Here is a 19,145-nt window from a genome sequence, read left to right as displayed (position 1 = left end):
AAAGTGCACTTCAGCTCATGCCACTTCCCTGCTCCAACATTTCAATAGTTCCTCATTACCTACCAAATTAAGTACAAATTTCTTAGTGTGACTTTCAAGTTCCATTCCCTTCTAGTTCCAAAGAACTAATCTGTTACAGCCTTTCTTCTCATTCGCTATTGTCACAATCAGCCATACATCTTGACACATTCAGTGTTTTCTGCCAATCTCCAAGTTTAGCTCACGTAACTCCCTCCATCAGGAAATGACCACTCCTACCCTCTGCCAATTTTTCAAGACTAAGGATAAATATCCACTCTGACCACCACCACCCCACTCCTCATTTTCCAAAACTTGCCTAGATAACCTTATACTGTCAGAATACCCAAAGTTGACTTTGCCCATTGTAAATCTTATTTCACTGTTTTAGATTATAATTTTTATTTGTAAGTCTCAACAACTCCTAATATATAAGGTAAGGATACATAACAATGAAGATATCATCATTAATTAAGTCACAGCCATGGTTACATATTCAGATCGCCAGTTATTAGCTCACTCTCCCTCCCTAGTGAATTAACTTTTTAGGTATTCAAATTACTTTTTGTTTGTCCTTTTTCCTTCCTTATGCTACAGTTTTCTATTTCTTGCATAAATACAAGTGATTTCTACGTCTTTTCTACATAGATAGTTTGGCCTTGGCCTTACCACTGACAATAATAAATCCAGAGGTTTCCAGGCCACCAAGTAACAGGTGCTTATATGTAATTATGTTTTAACTTCATCATTACCTCTAAAACTCTTAAAACTGAAAACAAAGCCTATACTTGACAAGTTTAAAACTAGAAATTCTAAAATTTAAGATAAATACGAACACATTTAACACAATTCTTTTTCCTGGGTCTTCACTAACAAACTTTGGAATGCAGTCCACAAAAATATACAATTTAATGACTATATTTAAGTTCCATATAAAAGCTAATATTTTTCTCTTGATTTGAATTTAGCAAATGAAAGAAAATGATACACTATGTAGCAGGAGAGCTGAAATTTTATCAGTAGATGAGTAGTATTAAACTAAAGCAACAGTTGAAAGCCTGGAAAAAAAATATATTATTTTGGAGAAAAAAATTAATGCCATCAAAGCATTAGGGGAAGTGAAGTGTTACTCCTAAATTACTTGTGATCAACATAACATCTGGTACCACTCTAAACATTACAAGTATAGAAAAGGTCACACACATCCAGAATTTTACTCCTGCAAAAGGTATCAAATCCATAAATGCTACATCCCCTGGTCTTAGTTCTAGCACACCACTGCTGGATATGCAAACAGCCTGAACAGTCTGAAGTTGAATAATTTGAGTTTATTTAACTGAAAGCAGGGCTTTTATCTCTATTTTTAAAGTATGAAGTAAACAGTTCTAAGCATATTAAGTATATCTAATACTTAATAAAAGGTAGACATACTGACATATAAATCTAGGACACTTATGATGTTAAAAGCAAAATTTATCAAACTGTACATAGCGATTTGTTCGTTAAAAACCACTAAGGGTTTTCTTCTTTTTTTTTTTTCAATAAAATTATCACTACTCTTACCAGAAATACCATAAATGAATGAAAGTGGATGAATCATCAGGAGAAGCAAGTCTCATTGTGAAATCATTTCTAAAAATATTATTTAGAATACTAACCAGGAGAAATTCTAGGTACACCAGCAATTTCAAACTCAAAATATTGTAAGACAAATAATAAGAAAAAGAAAGTTCCAGGTTTTCACTTCCAAATGACCTAAGTAATTCTTAATGGATTTATTTATTATAGGAAGTATGAATACTCAATCACTCCAATTCCACCTCCCCTCCAAAAAAAAAAACAAAAAAAAACAACCCATCAGTCTTTCATACTCTGCATTACATAGACATATTTAGATCTCACTGGTTTACTCAGAAAGTCTGCTAAGGGACAGGTAACTATTCTAACAAACTCCTTGAATTCTAAACCTTTTGGTGTACTACAGAAGGTAAGTTTTTAAAAACTCTAGGCACAACTGAAAAAAAAAAAAAAATAACCGTAGGTTATTTACTAAATTGTTTCACTCTATCATGGAAAAAAAAAATGCAGCATAGAATAAGATAAACACCTGATCATTCATCTTGAAACCTACCAGAATATGCCCTTTGAAACAGTGAACTTTACATTCAAAGGTCTAAGTCAATGTTAGCGCATGTTATGATGCTATCAGGGTGACTATGACCATCACCATAAACATCAATGTTGTGTCAACAGAAAAACCCTGTCTTCAAAAGAAATGGTGAAATTAAAAGAAAAATAAATTCATAGTATCAAATTTTACAAAAGATTTGATTTTAAAAAACCTCTGCTTTTCAAACTGAAATAAGTCACTGCTTCTTGTTTTTAAATGGTAAATGGTGGGGCACCTGGGTGGCTCAGTCAGATAAGCATCTGACTTTGGATCCAATTTGGCTCTGCTCAGGTCACAATCTCACTGTTCGTGGGTTCAAGCCCCATGTCAGGCTCTGTGCTGACAGCTCGGAGCCTGGAGCCTGCTTTGGATTCTGTGTCTCCCTCTCTCTCTGCCCCTCCCTACTCATGCTCTGTCTCTCTCTCTCAAAAATAAACAAACATTAAAAAATAGTAATAACAAATGGCAAAATTACAATAATATTTTTCTATCCAGGACACCCTGGAAACCACAGATCTGGACCTGCCATTAAAATATACTCCAAACCAGATTAGCAAATATGTTAAAGGATACTCTTGATTTTTCACAAACAGAACTCCAAGGAAACTGCACAGCCACTCCATGGTTTTGCTGGCAGACCCTCAGGAGAGCACCGAGTTCAACACAACCACTTTAAATGAAGAAACTGAGGCCAAGAGAAGCTGTGACTCACCATGGTCACAGTTTTGTTTGTGTCCTAGATGACAGGGAAACTCCAATCGACATGACACAACTAGGTCCAGTGTCCATCCTCAAAGCTTTACATTCAGCTTGTGTCATAATTTACTTTACACTGTGGTGCTCAGGCAATCCACTCACTGGAAATGATTAACAGACAGATGGCTTTCGTCACCGCTCTTACAGGATGCCCACAGGGAGGAGGACAACACACACTTCACAGCCATTACTCACTTCTATCAGCTTGAAAAATTAACTAGAGGAGAATCATTTTTCTTATTTGAATAGGGCACTCCTTCCTCAGCATCATATTCAGTAAGGCTAACATAAATAAAGTAATAACGTCTTTTTTCATTCACTGCCAAAGGGTGTAGAGAATAGAAGAGACCGGCAATTCTCAACTTTGGGGTCTTAGGACACCTTTCCACTCTAAAAATGTATGGAGGATTCCAAAAAGCTTTTGTTTAGGTCAGCTAGATCTAATGGTATTTACCATATTAGAATTTAAAACTAATGCTCATTTTAAATCATTTAAAAATAAGAAGCCATTACATGTTCACATAAGCATAGGTCTATGAAAAAAATAACTATGTTTCCCCAAAAACTTGAATGAGGAGAGGCACCGTTTTACATCTTTGCAAGTCTATTGTCTCCCTTAATAGAAGACAGCTGGATTTTCATATCTACTTGTGCATTCAATGTGTGGCGACAGGTTTTGGTTCAAGAGTATGAAGAAAATCTGGCTTCATACGGATATGTTGTTGGAAAAAGGAGGAGCATTTTAACGATCATTGGAGATAAATGCAGATGTGATTCTTTGACACTACCTTGAAAACTGCAAGTGAGTAGTTTCTTAAAGGTTAGTTGCAATGTAGAATCTGAAACCCTATTAGTAAATTTTTCATACACTAGCACTGGTCTATCTTCCATTTTGAATGGATCTTTTACCGATGCATGATCTTTCACTTCACAACCCTCCTTGAAAGGGTCTCAGGAATCCCAAACAACACTTTGACACCTACTAGAAAACAGTTTCCAGTTCAATCTAAAGACAATGATTATTACAAAACCTAGGAACAGTCACACACCGCCTTGATCCTCCACAACCTGTAATTCTTTAATCTATTCCACATCCCCCAGAACAGGGTATCATCATCCCACATTAAGGTATAGACAAAAAGGCTCGATTTTGATCCAAAAGACACAAAATAAGAGACCAGAGATGAAGCATAGATGAGGTTAAATATTATAACACGTAGACTGCAATCTAGAAAAAAAATCTAAATATCTTCTGATCCTTGAGCCTCTATTCTGAGAATGATCAAAACAGCAGGTTTCGATAATATTCACCAGAAAAGGCTGTAAAGAACCAGCAGGCTATAAGTGGCTTCAAATGACAATAAAGCTTTGTTATTAAAAGTTTGGGGGAAACTTCTACAAACTAGCAACAACACTAACATGCATGTAAACAAAATGAATCCCCTCTGATGATGCTAACACATACGTGAAGAATTTTGGAATCCTCCTGAAGAGACAATTCACAACACCTCCAGTGCCCACAAACACAGAGCAGGCTCAAGGTCCCTGATTCACATTAACATGTTTAAGGCTATGGGTCACTAGAACATCGGGAGGGGCTTCAGGAGTGTAAAAACTACGATTAAAGTAGTGGAAAGAGGATGCAGAACAAAACAGAGCAGAGAACTGATGATGATTTTATCTACTATATCTCTACTACTGCTATCCAGAATATCATTACCTAAAGCAACTGCCTTCAAAACTAATAAAGCATAAATAGAAATGTAGTGGCAGGGGTGCCTGGGTGGCTCAGTCGGTGAAGCATCTTTAATTTCAGCTCAGGTCATCATCTCCTGGTTGTGAGATGGAGCCCCTAGTGGGACTCCGTGATGATCATGGAACCTGCTTGGGATTCTCTCTCCCCCTCTCTCTCTGCCCCTCCCCCTGCTCATGCTGGCTCCTGCAGGTGTACACTCTCTCTCTCTCAAAATAAATAAACATTGTAAAAAAAAAGAAACGTAATGGCAAATGTATGGTGCCTAACCATAAAAAATAATAATAATCAGAGTAGGATTCAATCATAAGAATTAACAAATATTTCTTTCAACTATGTATAAAATATTTCTTCAAAATATTTTATGTAATTTCATATAATGAAGAAAACAAAAAACTAAAAGAAATGGAAACTAAAAATTGTGCAACCTAATCAAATGTTAACAGGAATAGCTAAAATGTATATAATACCTACTGCATGCCAGATGATAGGCAAAGTGCTTCTCATAAATTAACTCAATTATCCTAACTACCTTTGAGATGGATACTACTGAATTCCTTTTCTTTCCTTTTTTCTTCCCCCCCTCCCCCCCCCCCGGGGGGAGGAGAAAACCAAAGCCCAGGGGTGAAGGGATTTGGGCAGTGACACAAAGCAATTAAGTGGCACAGCTGAGATTTCGACCATGGCAGCATGCCCTCCACTACCAGGCTACACTCCCTCATACTAACTCACTAAAAACATCACTCACGAAAATATCAACATCGTGTGCAAAATTTCCTTCTCTGAAAGTAAAACAAAGCACTAGCAGTAGACCACATGCTGAGTTTGTTTCTGATGAAAGCCATGCTGTCTTAGGCTACGTTGCATTAGTGTTTAGAATTTAAGAGACAGAGGCAGGATCCCAGTATGACAGTTCGTGCTATGGACAATTGTTATAACGTATCCTTTAAATGGAATGTTTGCTTCCATAAAGGCCAGAGGAGCAAGGTGTGCATCAATGACAAGGAAAGGAGTGCACCAATTAAAGTTTTAGCTTTTGGCTCATAAGGAAGGCAGAACGGAAGAAGAAAGATACAGAAATACATGTAAGCCCTCTGTTGCTAATGGGATGAACGTATCTCCCATAACATAAGTTTTTAGGGAAAATATCTGTGTATTCCTAAATGCCAAAGGAAGGAACTACATCTAGGAAATCTATTTTTTATATGTTCAATAAAGGGATCATTTATCACAACCATGTAATAAAAACAGTACTGAAGCAAAGTTCAATACAAGTATTCACTATATAACTTAGAACCACCCTTTACAGTCATACCAAAAACCTCGTTTTTTTCTAAACATACACAATATGCCATCTGCAAAAAGGAAAGTCAAGAGATATTTTACAGCAAGTAATGCATGTCCCTTGCAGATCATAAAAGTTGTAAATCTACCAATTCAAAACTGCTGTGACATAGTTTACTTCCAATATGAGTAAGAAAACAAGACTGTCCACTTAGTAATTTTAGATGTGCTGAGTCTTTAAAAGCCCTCACAGTTAAGGAAATGATTTATTTGTATTGAAAACCATAACTTACATACAATTAACCTACCTAGAAAAGGACCAAGAGGGTGCAGAGCTTGTGGGTAACTGATTTGGGGTTCAATTTCATATTTCACAACCAATGAAGAGATGAATTTAAAAAAAAAAGCTAAGGAAAAAGACTAAAACCACAAAGAAACGAATTTAAAACAATTCTAGTGAACTGGTATACAGCTAAAGAAACAGTCTAGCGCTAGTCTGCTAAAGTAAATACAGTAGCAGGCAGTACAAAACAAGCCTTTCCCAAACACCTACAATAGGCAATGTAGAAGCGGGGGAGGGGACACCCATATAGGCTCCCTCCTTGAAAATCAACACCAGTATTTCCTAAAAGATTTTAAGAGGTTTTTTTTTTCCTCTATTTCAAAAAAGCAGTAACATTATACTAGCAAGGAAAGAGGGGAGCACTCAATGACCATCCTGAAAGCAAACATAAAACAGTAAACTGAAATGTGTTTAAAATTACCAACTGTAAATACTTTTTCAACATTTTATAAAGCCATGATTTTCAAAAAAGGAGGAAAAGCCAACTTACCTGGATACGTTTTCTGGAATGTATTCTAGAACTGGATACCCATCACTTCTTCTAGACGACAGGTCACCATGTGACTTCCATGACTCCACTAAAGTATTAACAGGAGGAAAGGAACTCATATGTTGGAAAGATTGGTCTCTAGCTGTTCGTGATAAAGATATTGTACCTTGAGCACCAATCCTGTAGTGAAAGGACTGTCCACCTGAATTCACACCAACAATAGCGGATGAAGGGATGCTGGCCTCTGGGTAATAGCTCCCATCATCTGGTTCCTGTTTAATCCCCATTGGGAATCCACTGCCTTCACAGTTACCATCAAAGCCGGGCACAGGTGGTCCTAAAATTCCTGATAGAGAATAATAGTCTTTATCATCCATAAAGGAAAAATATGAACCATCCATAAATGGAAATGGGTTCACCGTTGGATTCCCTTTAAAAGCGGTGCCTGAACACGAATGCTTGGTTGATTCTTGTTTTATTGGTACCGAGAAAGGGGAGTCAGAATTTATTTTGCTATTTCCTCCTAGGCATGAGCTGCTAAAAGCCCCGTCTGGCTCCGGTTTTATGTACTGTACAATGTTAAGCTGGCCAGTCACACCATTGGAGATGGCACTGTCTACTTCCTCACTCTTAGGAAAGGGGACCTCGTGAGCACCTTTCTCGTGGGTGTCTGGACTAGGAACCACATCCCGGGCTGCACTGGATCCAGCAGGGGTGCCAGAGGCAGTGTAGCTGAAGGCATTGTTTACAGGGCTACAGATAGATCCCACAGTACTAGCAGTTGGACTGGAAAGCGTGGATCTGTTGTTTGTGTTGGAAGGGCTGGAAACAGAGCACCTTGAGTTGTTGACGTTTGCAGGGCTAGACACAGAGGATCGCAGAGTGATGTTAGTAGGACTGGAGACCGGAGATTTTACACTGCAATGACTCGGAGGGCTGGATATTGGGGATTTCATGCTACTTAATGGACTTGATAGAGGAGAGCCCACATTACTGGCGTGTGCCGGGCTGTGCGACCTGGAGCCTCGGTTTTCAACATTAGGGGAGCATGTCAACGGAGTCCCCTGGGTGATAGGGCTGTGCACTGTGAAGCTGCCAAAGCTGGCAGACGTGGAGGACACAGAGCTGATTCCTGCAGGGCTGCAAGCTGAAGAGGCCATGCTCAGGGGGCTGCAAACGGATGGACTCTTCTCATGACACACGATAGGGCTTTTAACGATGGCACGCATGACCCCACCATTCACAGAGCTCCCAGAGTCAGACAGGAAGGATCTCAAGGGCCTGTTCACACCACCTAGGGTGGAAGGATGATGGCCATTTTCTTTATAAAATTTCACCAGCTGTTCAACATTTTGATAAATCTTCGCTGGACTCATGCTTCCTTGTTGGTTCTGCTGATCATAGGTGTAGTCAGCATCTCTTACGGAATCCATGTATAAACCCATGGACTCAGCTACAGTTGCTGCAAGTTCCTTGGACTCCAGCTCAGTTTTAATATCAGATGTTAAAATCCCCGACCGATTATTGTCTTGCTGAAGGCAAGGGAGTAGTTCGTGTTTTTCTTTGCTGCTTCCTTGAGTACTGTTGTTTGGAATAGCACCGGAAACACAGCTTACGTTGACAATCTCCATGTAGTTATTCTCATCGGTCCTCTCTGTAGGTCCCAGGGAAGAATGTTCCACAGCCTGAGAAACTTGACCCCACCGTCTTTCCATATCTAGACCTTCAGGGAGACTGTGGTAGCCTTTGGTCTCCATAGCTAACAAATAAATTTATATTAAAAAATCGAATTAGAGTCATTTATAGCCATATCACCCTAGAAGACATTCTAAAGTTGTATTTATTAAAGTATAAATGCATAGTCTACTTACTATAAACGGTACTTCTAGTTATATTAAAATTATTACCTTTTTGGGGTGCTATAACAGAGTACTGAGTATAACTTGTCCAGAGGCCAGAATATGAGCAGCAAGCATACAAAATTATTTTGCATGTAAGTAAAAGTAACATATTTGCTATAATACATGTTTTAGAATTTGCAAAGAATGTTCACAAATGTCAACTCACGTAATATTCAGAGTAATCCTGGGGACTGATGAGGCAGACAAGGAGGAAACTGAGAGCTCAGTCATATGGGATATTTGCCCAAAGTCAAAGACATAATAAGCGATGAATATGGGTTTAAAACTAAATCTTCTGACTCCAAAACGTTTGGAGTCTTGCAGCATATGGAAGCTGCTTTCCAGATCTACATGGTTTTATTAAAAACCATATGGAAATGCAATCAATGTTACCATTTCTCAATATAAAATTAAAGTTATCAAGTGAATTATCGCAGGAAAAATAATTGAGATTTTTTTTAAAAAAATAAGATTTTCTTAAAATGTGTTAGTGATGAAGATAATCCCGTATCAGTTCTAAAAAGAAAAGATTCATATATCCTGATTAACTAAGATGGTCCATAGTTCAGACAGGCAGTATGAGAAGCTGGGAATGTCACCACCAGATTCTCTGTATTTCAATACTGACAGGGACTTCAACATGCATCCTTACTTAGTGGTACCTCTGCTATAAAGGCTTCTAGCAAAGACAGTTTTATTTTCAAGAGCAAATGGAGGAAGTCTGAGTCCTGACAATTTATGTGTTCATTCATTCAACAAATATTTACCAAGTGCGTGCTAGCTACATCCTAGGCCTATAAAGAGTCACTGAATCTATAGTGATAAACAAAAGAGGTGCAGTCCTCATCCTCAGGGAGCCCAAAGGTTGTTTTTTTTTTTTCTTAGATATACAATCATATTCACTGACTCTCTATATAAATTTATTTCATAGACAAAATCATTATAATAGGCTATACTTACATAATTCTATGCATTATATAACTCAATGCAACATTATAAGCCTCTTATTTACCCTAATAACCCTATAAGGTCAGTAAAACTATTATCCAAATGATACATTGGGGAAACCGAGGCTCTGGCCACACAGCTATACGGCAGGGCTGAAATGTAATCCCAGGTCTCTGTACAGCAAGGTATCTCGACCTCGGCACTACCGACATTTGGGGCCTGATAACTCTTTGTGTGAAGGTCTGTCCTTCTGCACTGTAAGATGTTTAGCAATATCTCTGACACCTACACACTAGACTCCAGTAGCACTCCCCATCCCCAGCTGTGACGACCAAAAATGTCTCCACATTGCCAAATGCCCCTTGGCCATTGGCGGGGGGGGGGGGGGGGGGGGGGGGGCGGGGGGGGGGGGCGGGCAATATTCACTCCTCACTTTGAGACCCACCACTCTCAACAAACATATTTTAAAGAAAATTAACTCATTCTCAGTACAAATTTCATTTGTACATTTTAATATACAAAACTGCTGAAGTCATTATGTATACATTTTTCAAATCCTTTCAGGTCTGTAAACAATCCATGACCCAAATAAAAGTCCAGTGCAGTTTCTGCAGATCTGTATACCAACATTACTTTAGGCCCTCTCATCCTTCCCCGCCCCACCCCCACCCCCTTGGCCATGCACTACCTCCATCCTCCCTAGCTTCTCCTGAAAAAGAGACCAGGAAGTCCTCAGGCCACAGAACTTATGTTAATTAACAGAGAAAAATAAGAGAATGGCTCTACTAAATAAATTGGCAATAGACATCACAAAGCTGTATTATGACATTTAATGCCTAAATTGTCTGAGTACCATAAATACCTCTTACTTCTTTGTATTCTACACGTGATTTGAAGAGGCAAAAACTATCAATTTCACCACTGCATCCTAAGCAGATACCTAGTACAAATAAAAAATCTTTCATTATAATATAATCGATACTCAATTTGTGATGATTAAACTCCGGTATGTAGCCTACTTTTTAAAGAACATTCTATAAGTTCTTAATCACAAGTCAATCACAAAACAGGGGAAAATGACAAATTACAATAGTTGTTTATCTGGTAACTCCAGCCAAAAAATTTAGTATGGATGAAAGACAAGTTGAAAAAAAAAACAGACTTAAGTTGAAAACTACAAGTATTCTGTGTTTCTACTTCCACCTAAGAATATTCTGTCCACCCCATACCAAATTTGAATGGATGCATATCTAAGGTATAGATGTTTTAGGTCCAAATACATTAAACACCACAAGAAACATGTCTATTCATGTTCAAAACTGAACATCTTGGGGTGCCTGGGTGGCTCAGCTGGTTAAGCATCCGACTTCGACTCAGGTCATGATCTCATGGTTCAGGAATTTGAATCCCATATAGGGCTCTGTACTGATAGTGAGGAGCCTGCTTGGGATTCCCTCTCTCTCTCTGCCCCTCTCCCACTAGCTCATGTGCACTCTCTCTCTCCCAAAATAAATACATAAAAATAAACTTAAAAAAAAAAAACTGAACATCTTCTGTGTATCACACCCCTTTCCTGGAACCCTGTCCCTAAATCCACATTCTTGTCTTGGTGAACTGCACCACCCTATACCCTAGTGACTGCAGGTTACCCTTGCCTAGGCACCTTTGCCAAAGGCCTCCAAAGGCTCCAGCCTCCCCACCTTCCACCTAGCTGCATTATTCATCTGCACCCCCACACCCCCCCCCACTCCAAGCAACAGGCCTATCTACCCTGAGTCTGAAAGGAGAATCCCCACCTCCAGATCCCTCTCCAAAATCCATCCTCCAAACGTTTTTTTGGAAAGGGTGACCACTTACTGCTTTTTTGAAGTTTCACACTGTAAATCTGCCTGCTAAACTCCTGAGAAGTTTTCCAGTACAGAAACCTGTTTCCTTTCTAATCCAATGTCCTCTAAATAATTTGGCCACTGCCCCCTTTTTTCACAACACCTACTAATATTCTAAGGGATGTCTTTCATCATACTGCCTTAAAGCAGGAGCCAAATCTAAGACTTGTGAGGCTGTATGAAGATTTGAAGAGAATCGACATGGGAGATAGCAGGCAAGTACAATCTTAAGGCACTCTACAAGGAAGCACCTTATCAGCTAACATGCAGCTGATCACAACTTTCCAAGTCCTGTTTGGCTAGCCTTGAACCCTTAATAATAACATAAAACAGCCTGCATTTCACCACGTTATTGACAGGGCTATCATTAAAGAATTTGCAAAAGGCTTTACTGAAATCTAAATTAGTTCTATTTAAGGTACCGTATTCATCTACCAACTTAATGCACTTCTCAACAAAGGAAATAAAGATTGGCAACAGTAAGGCACAAGACTAGAGGACATTAGCATCTTCATGGCTTCTACTGCAAACATTTTTCAAGATCAGAGTTTTTTAAAAATTTAGGATTATTAAAATATTTTATACTGAGTTCCCCCTATTATTTTAATCAGTCTTCTCTGTAAAAAAAAAAAAAAAAAAGATTAGGTTAAGCATGTATTTCCTATGTTGTCCAAGAAACCTAGGTTGTCTTTCTGGAATTGGCACAATAACCATGGCTTGATCAGAATTTCAGTTAACCTGAACGTACTAGTAAATAATGATAATTTTAGTTGATGAATATGAGCCTCATAGAACTTAATAACCAGAGGGTAAAGGAAAAGTTTTTGTTACTGAAGTATAAGATGAAGCAGACACTGGTATACACATCTAGCTTATATAGAATGAGACTTGTCTCCCTTACATCGGAAACTATAACAGAGGCGCTCTTGGGACAAAGACAAGAACCAGAAAGATCCTTTAATTTTCATGCAAATGACCTCCCCCCAAAACATAAAGGAAATTTCACAAAAGAAAAAGCACTGATAGAAGTTCTACCTTAAGCTACGCATATGCTCTTAAACACTATTTCTGCAAAGGAAAAATCTGACTTTAAAATTTTATGTTTTACAGTCTGTGTTAAATTGTTCTTTTCCATAAGGAAATAGCTTTTTTCAGGAATATTAACAAAGATTCTTGCCAATTTATATTTTATCTGAAAACTTTCACTTTTAATATCCCCCCAACCTAGTCCCACTTAAAACATATCATTTTCTATAGTTATTTCACTATAATATGGCACCTTAAAGACAGAATCTTAAAGTCACAATTTTCACTGGTTGTATCGTTGTAAAAGTTTGCCATTCTTAACTACTTTTATGTCACCCCCCACTACGGAACTATTATGATGTTCCCCTCCTTTATAGAGGAGATAAACGATAGAAACCTGCCCAAGGTCACCTAAGAGTGCTGGAGAACCAGTTAGAACTGAGCACACCTGATTTCTATTCACTCACCTAATTCACTCAGCCACCTGATCTTTCTAAAATCCCCAAGCCACACTATTTCTCCCTTAAAGGAAAAAGTCTCCTTTAGCTTATTTTTTTTAAACTTCTATCCTCAGGCATTTCAGCGACAGTGTGCCCTGAACTCAAACATAAAATTAAAACTTCACAGAACTTCACAGATGGGGAACGCTGTTATCATTACTACGTAAATACTATCAATAACAGCACCTGGAGAAATGGCAATACAAATGTTAAGAAGCAAATTAGTATATTAGGAATTCGGCGGTTTCCAAAACTTGTCTGCTATCAAACAAAAGTTTTCCTAACTTCTAGGTTATAATAAATAGTTAAAACTGATGGTACCCTATATCATTATGATTCAAACCTGGTCTTTTAAAATTCAGTAGGAAAAGCCATGCACCTAAATTCAGTAGTAGGGTACGGATGACATCAAAAGAAGCTTCATCCCTTCTCCCCTGCCTTTACAATTGCAACTGATGCCACAGAAAGCATTTGCCTCTCCCAAGAGTTTTATAATACTAGGGGACGGTAAATGCACGAATTTCCAGAGCACCCTTCATACAGGCTCCATCAGGATTCTGTATCTCCTTCAACTGCCCTTTTCCGCTACACCTCCAGCTAAGATCTGGGTGCTTCCGCAATTGATAGAGGAAAGAAATATTATTCAAACGTCCTTTAAAAATTGTAAAAGGAAAACGATCCGAAATTCATCCTTGGGGAAAGGGAAGGGTGGTAGACCTCCCACTGCCAAAGGCAGTTGAAAGCTGCTCGTTAGAGGGCATTTATCCAAAGTGGCCAAACTTTCCCAAAATAGTCCTCTGGCGGCCAAAGGGGGGAAAAAGTGGAAAACCAAAACAAAACAACAAGCACACAGCACCATACTGACTGTGCCTCCGGATTACGCAGCCACTTCTCCCTGCAAAGTGCACGCTCCCGTGCGGCGGCCGCAAGCCGAGTCCGGCAAGCGGCGCCCCGCGGCGCACCCCTACACACCTGCCTCGGCCGGGGTCCTTCTCTCGGCGTCTACCTGTTGCAGCGCTCGCCAACGCCACGACACCCCTGCTGCGGAGCCCCCCTAAATCCAACCACATCCAGGCCAGCGAGTGCCGCTCTCCCTGCAGCGAGAGAGCCCGAGGCAGCAACGCTCTTGCACCCAGGTGACTGCACGGGCTTCCTCCGAGCAGCCTGAAGTTGGCTTGTGTCTCCCCGGCCCAATGACACCCCGGGCGCGGAGAGGCGGAGAGGAGGGGGCAGGGCCAGGGCCAGGGCCAGGGCGGGCGAAGTGGGAAGGGAAAGAGCGAGAGAGGGCGGGCGAAAGCCCGGAGGGGGAGTGGGCCAGCTCCAGGGCCGGGGTGGTCACATGTCCAGATAAAGTTCAGGTTGCTATCCCGCCCCCCTGAGCCCTTCCCATTGGCCCGGAGGGAAGCAAGGCTCCACGCTGCACAGGTCAGGCGGGCTTCTCATTGGACAATCGTGGCTGTCAGTCACCAGGAGGGCGACATGACTGATACAAAGTTGCTGCGACACAGCCTAGACTCGGCAGCTCCCTTAAAGCCGCAGCCACGGCGGGTGCTTGGGGTGCCGGGCAGCAGCTACGACACTGGGTACTGGGCACCATCCACGCTCTGACCCCAGCCCCTCTCGCTCCACTGCCCCAAACTTGCTCGCTCCCACCTGACTCTCCTCCTGGCCGACCTCAGGCTATCTGGAAAGACGTGAAAAGTGTGGTGACGCGGAAGAAGTCGGTTTTCCCGAGATCCAGTCAAGGTGTTGTTCCCTCATGCTCTCCACCTGCAGCGCCAGGTGAGCGGCAGTCCTGGCCCAGGCACCGCCCACAGCGTCCACGCGCAGGGGAGGACTCCTAGTGGGCTTTACCCGACCCCCGAGGTTCCTCTCTCCGCCCCTTTTCTCGGTCTTGCGAGTTACCTCTCAGCGGAGCAGCCGCAGCGTCGCTGCCAGCGAGCAAAAGGATCACGTTCCCACTCGATTTGAATTTCCTTGTTTTAACCGTGCGGGAAAAGTGGGTGATTTCAGTGCAGCCAAAGCCCTTTAAACGCAGCCTCTCTCCCACCCCCACCCACCAAAAAAAAAAAAAAAAAAAAAGTACCAGGGTCAAAAGCTGATGGTCTCCTTTATGATTTTGTTGGTGCATTTATTAGTTTAGAATTGGATTTTTCCACTAGCTCAATTTGAAAGAAAGCTTACCATCAAGGGTATTCACTTCTTTATAATGGGTGGGAGGGGTTGCATATAATTGGGAGAAACATACATGAGGGGTATGGAATCAAACAGTTTTCTAAGGATCGAGTGTCTGCAAGAAGAAATTTCGGTTTCCCTCCAACCACCCCCACCTTGACTCTCCTCTCGCCCACCCGAACGCTTTAGTTACTAAGCAAAAGGATGGGCTTCTTAACTTTGATTTCTAAGGACTTTGAAGCTCCGCGTCTGACTCTCGGTTTTAGGCTCCCGGCTGGCCGGGAGTCAGCACCAGTGACGTACACACCTAAATCTGGTCCCCCGGCCCTCGGCGACCCGCAGCCCGGTGGTGGCAGCTGTGCAGCCTCCAGCCTCACCCTTGTCTTGCACCCGCCAAAGTCGCAGGGCGGGGGAGGTTCACCCTGGCTGTGCCCAAAGGCCCCTCCTCTCTTTACAGTAATTAAGCTTCGGGATTCCAGACCCCGAACGCTGGAAGACTCGAACTCTCCGCCGCTGCAGGTAGGGAACTCCCTGGCGGCGGGGACGACTCGGTGCTCAGCAGTCCCCTGCGCAGAGCGGCCGAGAGGCCCCCGGGACCCCGCAGCCGGGAGTCCCCGCCAAGTGTCCCAACTTTCCCGCGGGGCCCGCCGTCACGCGCACTCTCCCGACCAAGCGAGCAGTCTGGCATCGATCGCACCCGGGCCGAGCGCGGGCGGCGGGCAGGAACGAAGGGAGTCCCGGACCAAGCGCCGGGGCAAGCGAGGAGGCGGCGGCGCAGCCCGCGTTGACAAATTATTCATTATTAAAGCAATGGACGTGTGTCTTTTACTAAGTTTTTACCTCCCTTACGGAGGGCCGGTCTTGCCCTGGATCTCAGCTTCTTGTAAAATCCAGGTTAGAACCGTGCAGGGTCAGCCGCCGCGATCCCTTGCCCGCCTCCCAGCACCCCTGCCCAGAGGCGGCCCGGCGGGCACCTGGTCTCCTGCCTGCAGCCCGCCTCGGTTCGCCCACCCGCGCCCTCCACGCGGACCCTGCCTTTCCCAGAGCCGCCTCTGAGCTCCCCGGGCCCCCTCCCGCCGCTGTCAGCGCAAAGTGACTGTCGCTGCACTCACCTTTTCTAGGACATGGTGGGGAAGCTGGGGCGCGGGGCGGGGGGGGGGGGTGGTGGGGGTGAGGACAGCGAGACTCCCGCCGCCGCCGCTGCCGCCGCCACCAGCAAGTCCAATATTAGCAGATCGGCGGTAAGGATGGAGAAGAAGATAATCCCGGCAGTCGCCCTACTGACGGTGGGTAGAGCAATAGACCAGTAGTGTTGTTACCCCGCAGGAGGAGGCGAGGCGGCGGCGCCAAATCGCACAGAAGGGGACGCGGGCGCCTGCCCGCCCCCAGCAGCGGCGGCCCGGCCTCCAGCCGGCCCCTCTCCCGGGGCTGTTGGTCTCCCAGGCGTTGACGGCGGCGGCCCTGGAAGCCGGGAAGTACAGCGGGATGATTCCGCGCCTGTGCCCCGCAGCGCGGCTCTCCGCGCCCCCTCTTCGGGCCTGGGGTGGCCGGTGACAGCTCCGGCGGCGGAGCGAGTGTGTCTGTGTGTTTGTGAGGGGGCGGCCGCAGGGGGAGCCCGCGGCGCCGCGGCCCCCTCCCCGGGTCACACCCTCAGCGGCGGGAGGAGGCTGCAAAGCGTCCAGCCACCGGCTGGTGGGAAATCGGGATGGGGGCGCCAGTGGCTGGCTGCCCTCTCACCCTGGCCCCTGGCCGCACGGAGGCCGAGGGAAAACGGTACCCCCCCCAGGCACGTAACCCTCCCTCCACCACTTCCCACGGCCCCCCAAAGTCTGGGCCTGAGCTCCCGCCCTGGCCTCAGGTGCAGTCCCCACCCGCGGGGGGCGGCGCGGGCTGGGGACCACGCGCGGGGGGCGGGAGTGAAAAGTTTCTTTTCCTGCTCCCTCGCCGCCCACCCAGTGAAGCTGCTCCTCTCCCCCTCTCCAGGGCTCGCGGCGCCTTTGCCCCACCCCCACCGTGGGGGGGGGGAGGGACGCCGGGTAAGGACCCGGTGTCTGCGCGTGGGGGCGTGTGGGGAGAGTGGTGAGGAGCGGCGGTCGTGACCGGTCCCCTAGCTCTGACAGCGGCTGACACACGGCCGTCTGTGGCTCCGCGGAGCGAGCTGAGTAAGGGGCCCAGCGCCAGGACCCCTCCCCCTCCGCTCGCAGAGCGCTGCGCGCCCCCGCGCCGCCCCGCGCGCCCCCGAGCCCTAGCGCCAGCCGGGGCAGACACCTACGCAGACGCGAAAGTGAAAGGGGGGAGAAGCAGCGGGGTAGGCTGACGCAGGGCAGGGGGCAGAGAATGAAGCTGTGGCCCGGGGTCCCGGGATTCTCCCACTCCCTCTGCCCTGAGGAGCAGTCTGCCGCCTCCAGGCTTCGCAGCCTGCCCAAAGTCCCACATCCGTCACTCTCTGCCACACAGATCCCCCCCCTCCCCAATCAGGGGATACGTGTGTGCTTGTGTGTGTTTGTGTGTGTGCGTGTTCACGTGCATTCACGTGTGTGAGATACACGTTCAGTCACAGACTCTCCCACTGCACCGTTACACTTACCTTTGGTGGAAAATTTGGGGGGGGGGATGGGGGTGCATTGTGACTGTCACTACCACTTACAGGCTTCCTTGCTTCTTGTCCTTTAGGATTTAAATCCCGCGAACTGACCCTGCACATCCCCTTCCCGGTTTAACACTCTTCCTAAAGGATCTCTTGACCACCACCCTACCCGCCCGCCCCCACCCCCGCCCTTTTCTGGGTTCTTTCCCTTTTTCTTTCCTAAATAGCTGTGAAAGTTGCTAATCTCTTCCCACACAAAACCGTGTTAAACACGGAGCTGCCCTGTTAAAACAATCACTGCCTTTCTTCAAACACATTCCCACTGTCCGAAAATCGAGCTTCCCTCTGCGTCCGTCACCCACGCGGTGTTGGCACTGCTCAGTTGTTAGATAGTTGAAGGTGGCATTTTGGCCTCTAATAAAACCTTTTTTGCCTCAGTTTCCTTATTTATAGGGAATGTGAAGTTCTTAAGGTGTTATGTTTTAAGTGAAATCAAGATAATAATAACATATTTTCAAAATTGACATTAATAATTACTTAGAAGTGTCCTGACTGCAAAACCTGAATCTTGAAATGCATCAAAAATAAGATGGATTGACATTGATGGATTGGTAAAATGCACAGAAGGATGGATAGATATGTGATGAAGAATGTATATACTCTAGGACAATATTAATGGTAGAGTTTAGTTGTTGGGTATACAGGTGTTCGCTGTAAAATTCTTTCTGCTCTTCTGCATGTTTGAAATTTTACATAATGAAATATTAGAGAAAACTCTTATTTAAGGTAACCTATGTAATACAAATTCTGTTTACAAAATTAGTAAATTAGCTATTGATTTTTCCTTTCTCTTTTAAAAAAAATGATTTACCATAAACATTCTTTACCTAGATACTCCACCATGATTTTAATCAATAATTTCCATTACAGACAACTTGTCAGAGATCAGACTATGGTGTAAAGAAGGTTATTATAAGTGCCACATTTTAGAAATTTAGAAGATTTCTTCCTGTGTTTTTTCTTGACCGTTCTCAAAATGTTATCTTCCCTGCCTTAAAACCATTTGGTATTATAAAACTAAGATTGAGTTTTTAAGCATATATAAATATTCTTTTGAAACTTTTCCACACCCAAATAGCTGGGGGGTGGGGGGGAGCATATGCCCATATATAGCAGTTTTTTTATCTTCTGGGAGGGATGTTAGGGGATCTTGCAATTATTGACAGGCAAATCTCTGGGGATATCTGAGTATTTACATACTTGCCCAAACATTTGAACACTTAGGTTTTCTTCATGTTTTTATTTTGT

At 43.8% G+C, this 19,145-nt stretch overlaps 1 protein-coding gene across 2 annotated transcripts in view; it reads right to left on the bottom strand.

The window, feature by feature from the left end:
* The window catches only part of NR3C2 (nuclear receptor subfamily 3 group C member 2), a 345,301-nt gene extending 330,298 nt beyond the window's left edge, over positions 1-15,003 (bottom strand). For both annotated transcript variants that reach the window (XM_053216884.1, XM_053216885.1), the window contains exons 1-2: positions 14,981-15,003; positions 6,815-8,573 (exon numbers count right to left, since the gene is read on the bottom strand). In XM_053216884.1, the coding sequence (XP_053072859.1) occupies positions 6,815-8,571 (1,757 nt within the window). In that variant the 5' untranslated portion in view covers positions 8,572-8,573; positions 14,981-15,003. The remainder of the gene's footprint in view (positions 1-6,814; positions 8,574-14,980) is intronic.
* Between the last annotated feature and the right edge of the window lie 4,142 nt (positions 15,004-19,145).

Source organism: Acinonyx jubatus, chromosome B1 (genome assembly GCF_027475565.1).
Source record: "Acinonyx jubatus isolate Ajub_Pintada_27869175 chromosome B1, VMU_Ajub_asm_v1.0, whole genome shotgun sequence".
In the NCBI taxonomy this organism is placed as follows: Eukaryota; Metazoa; Chordata; class Mammalia; order Carnivora; family Felidae; genus Acinonyx; species Acinonyx jubatus.
This window is presented reverse-complemented; position numbering and strand designations above follow the sequence as displayed.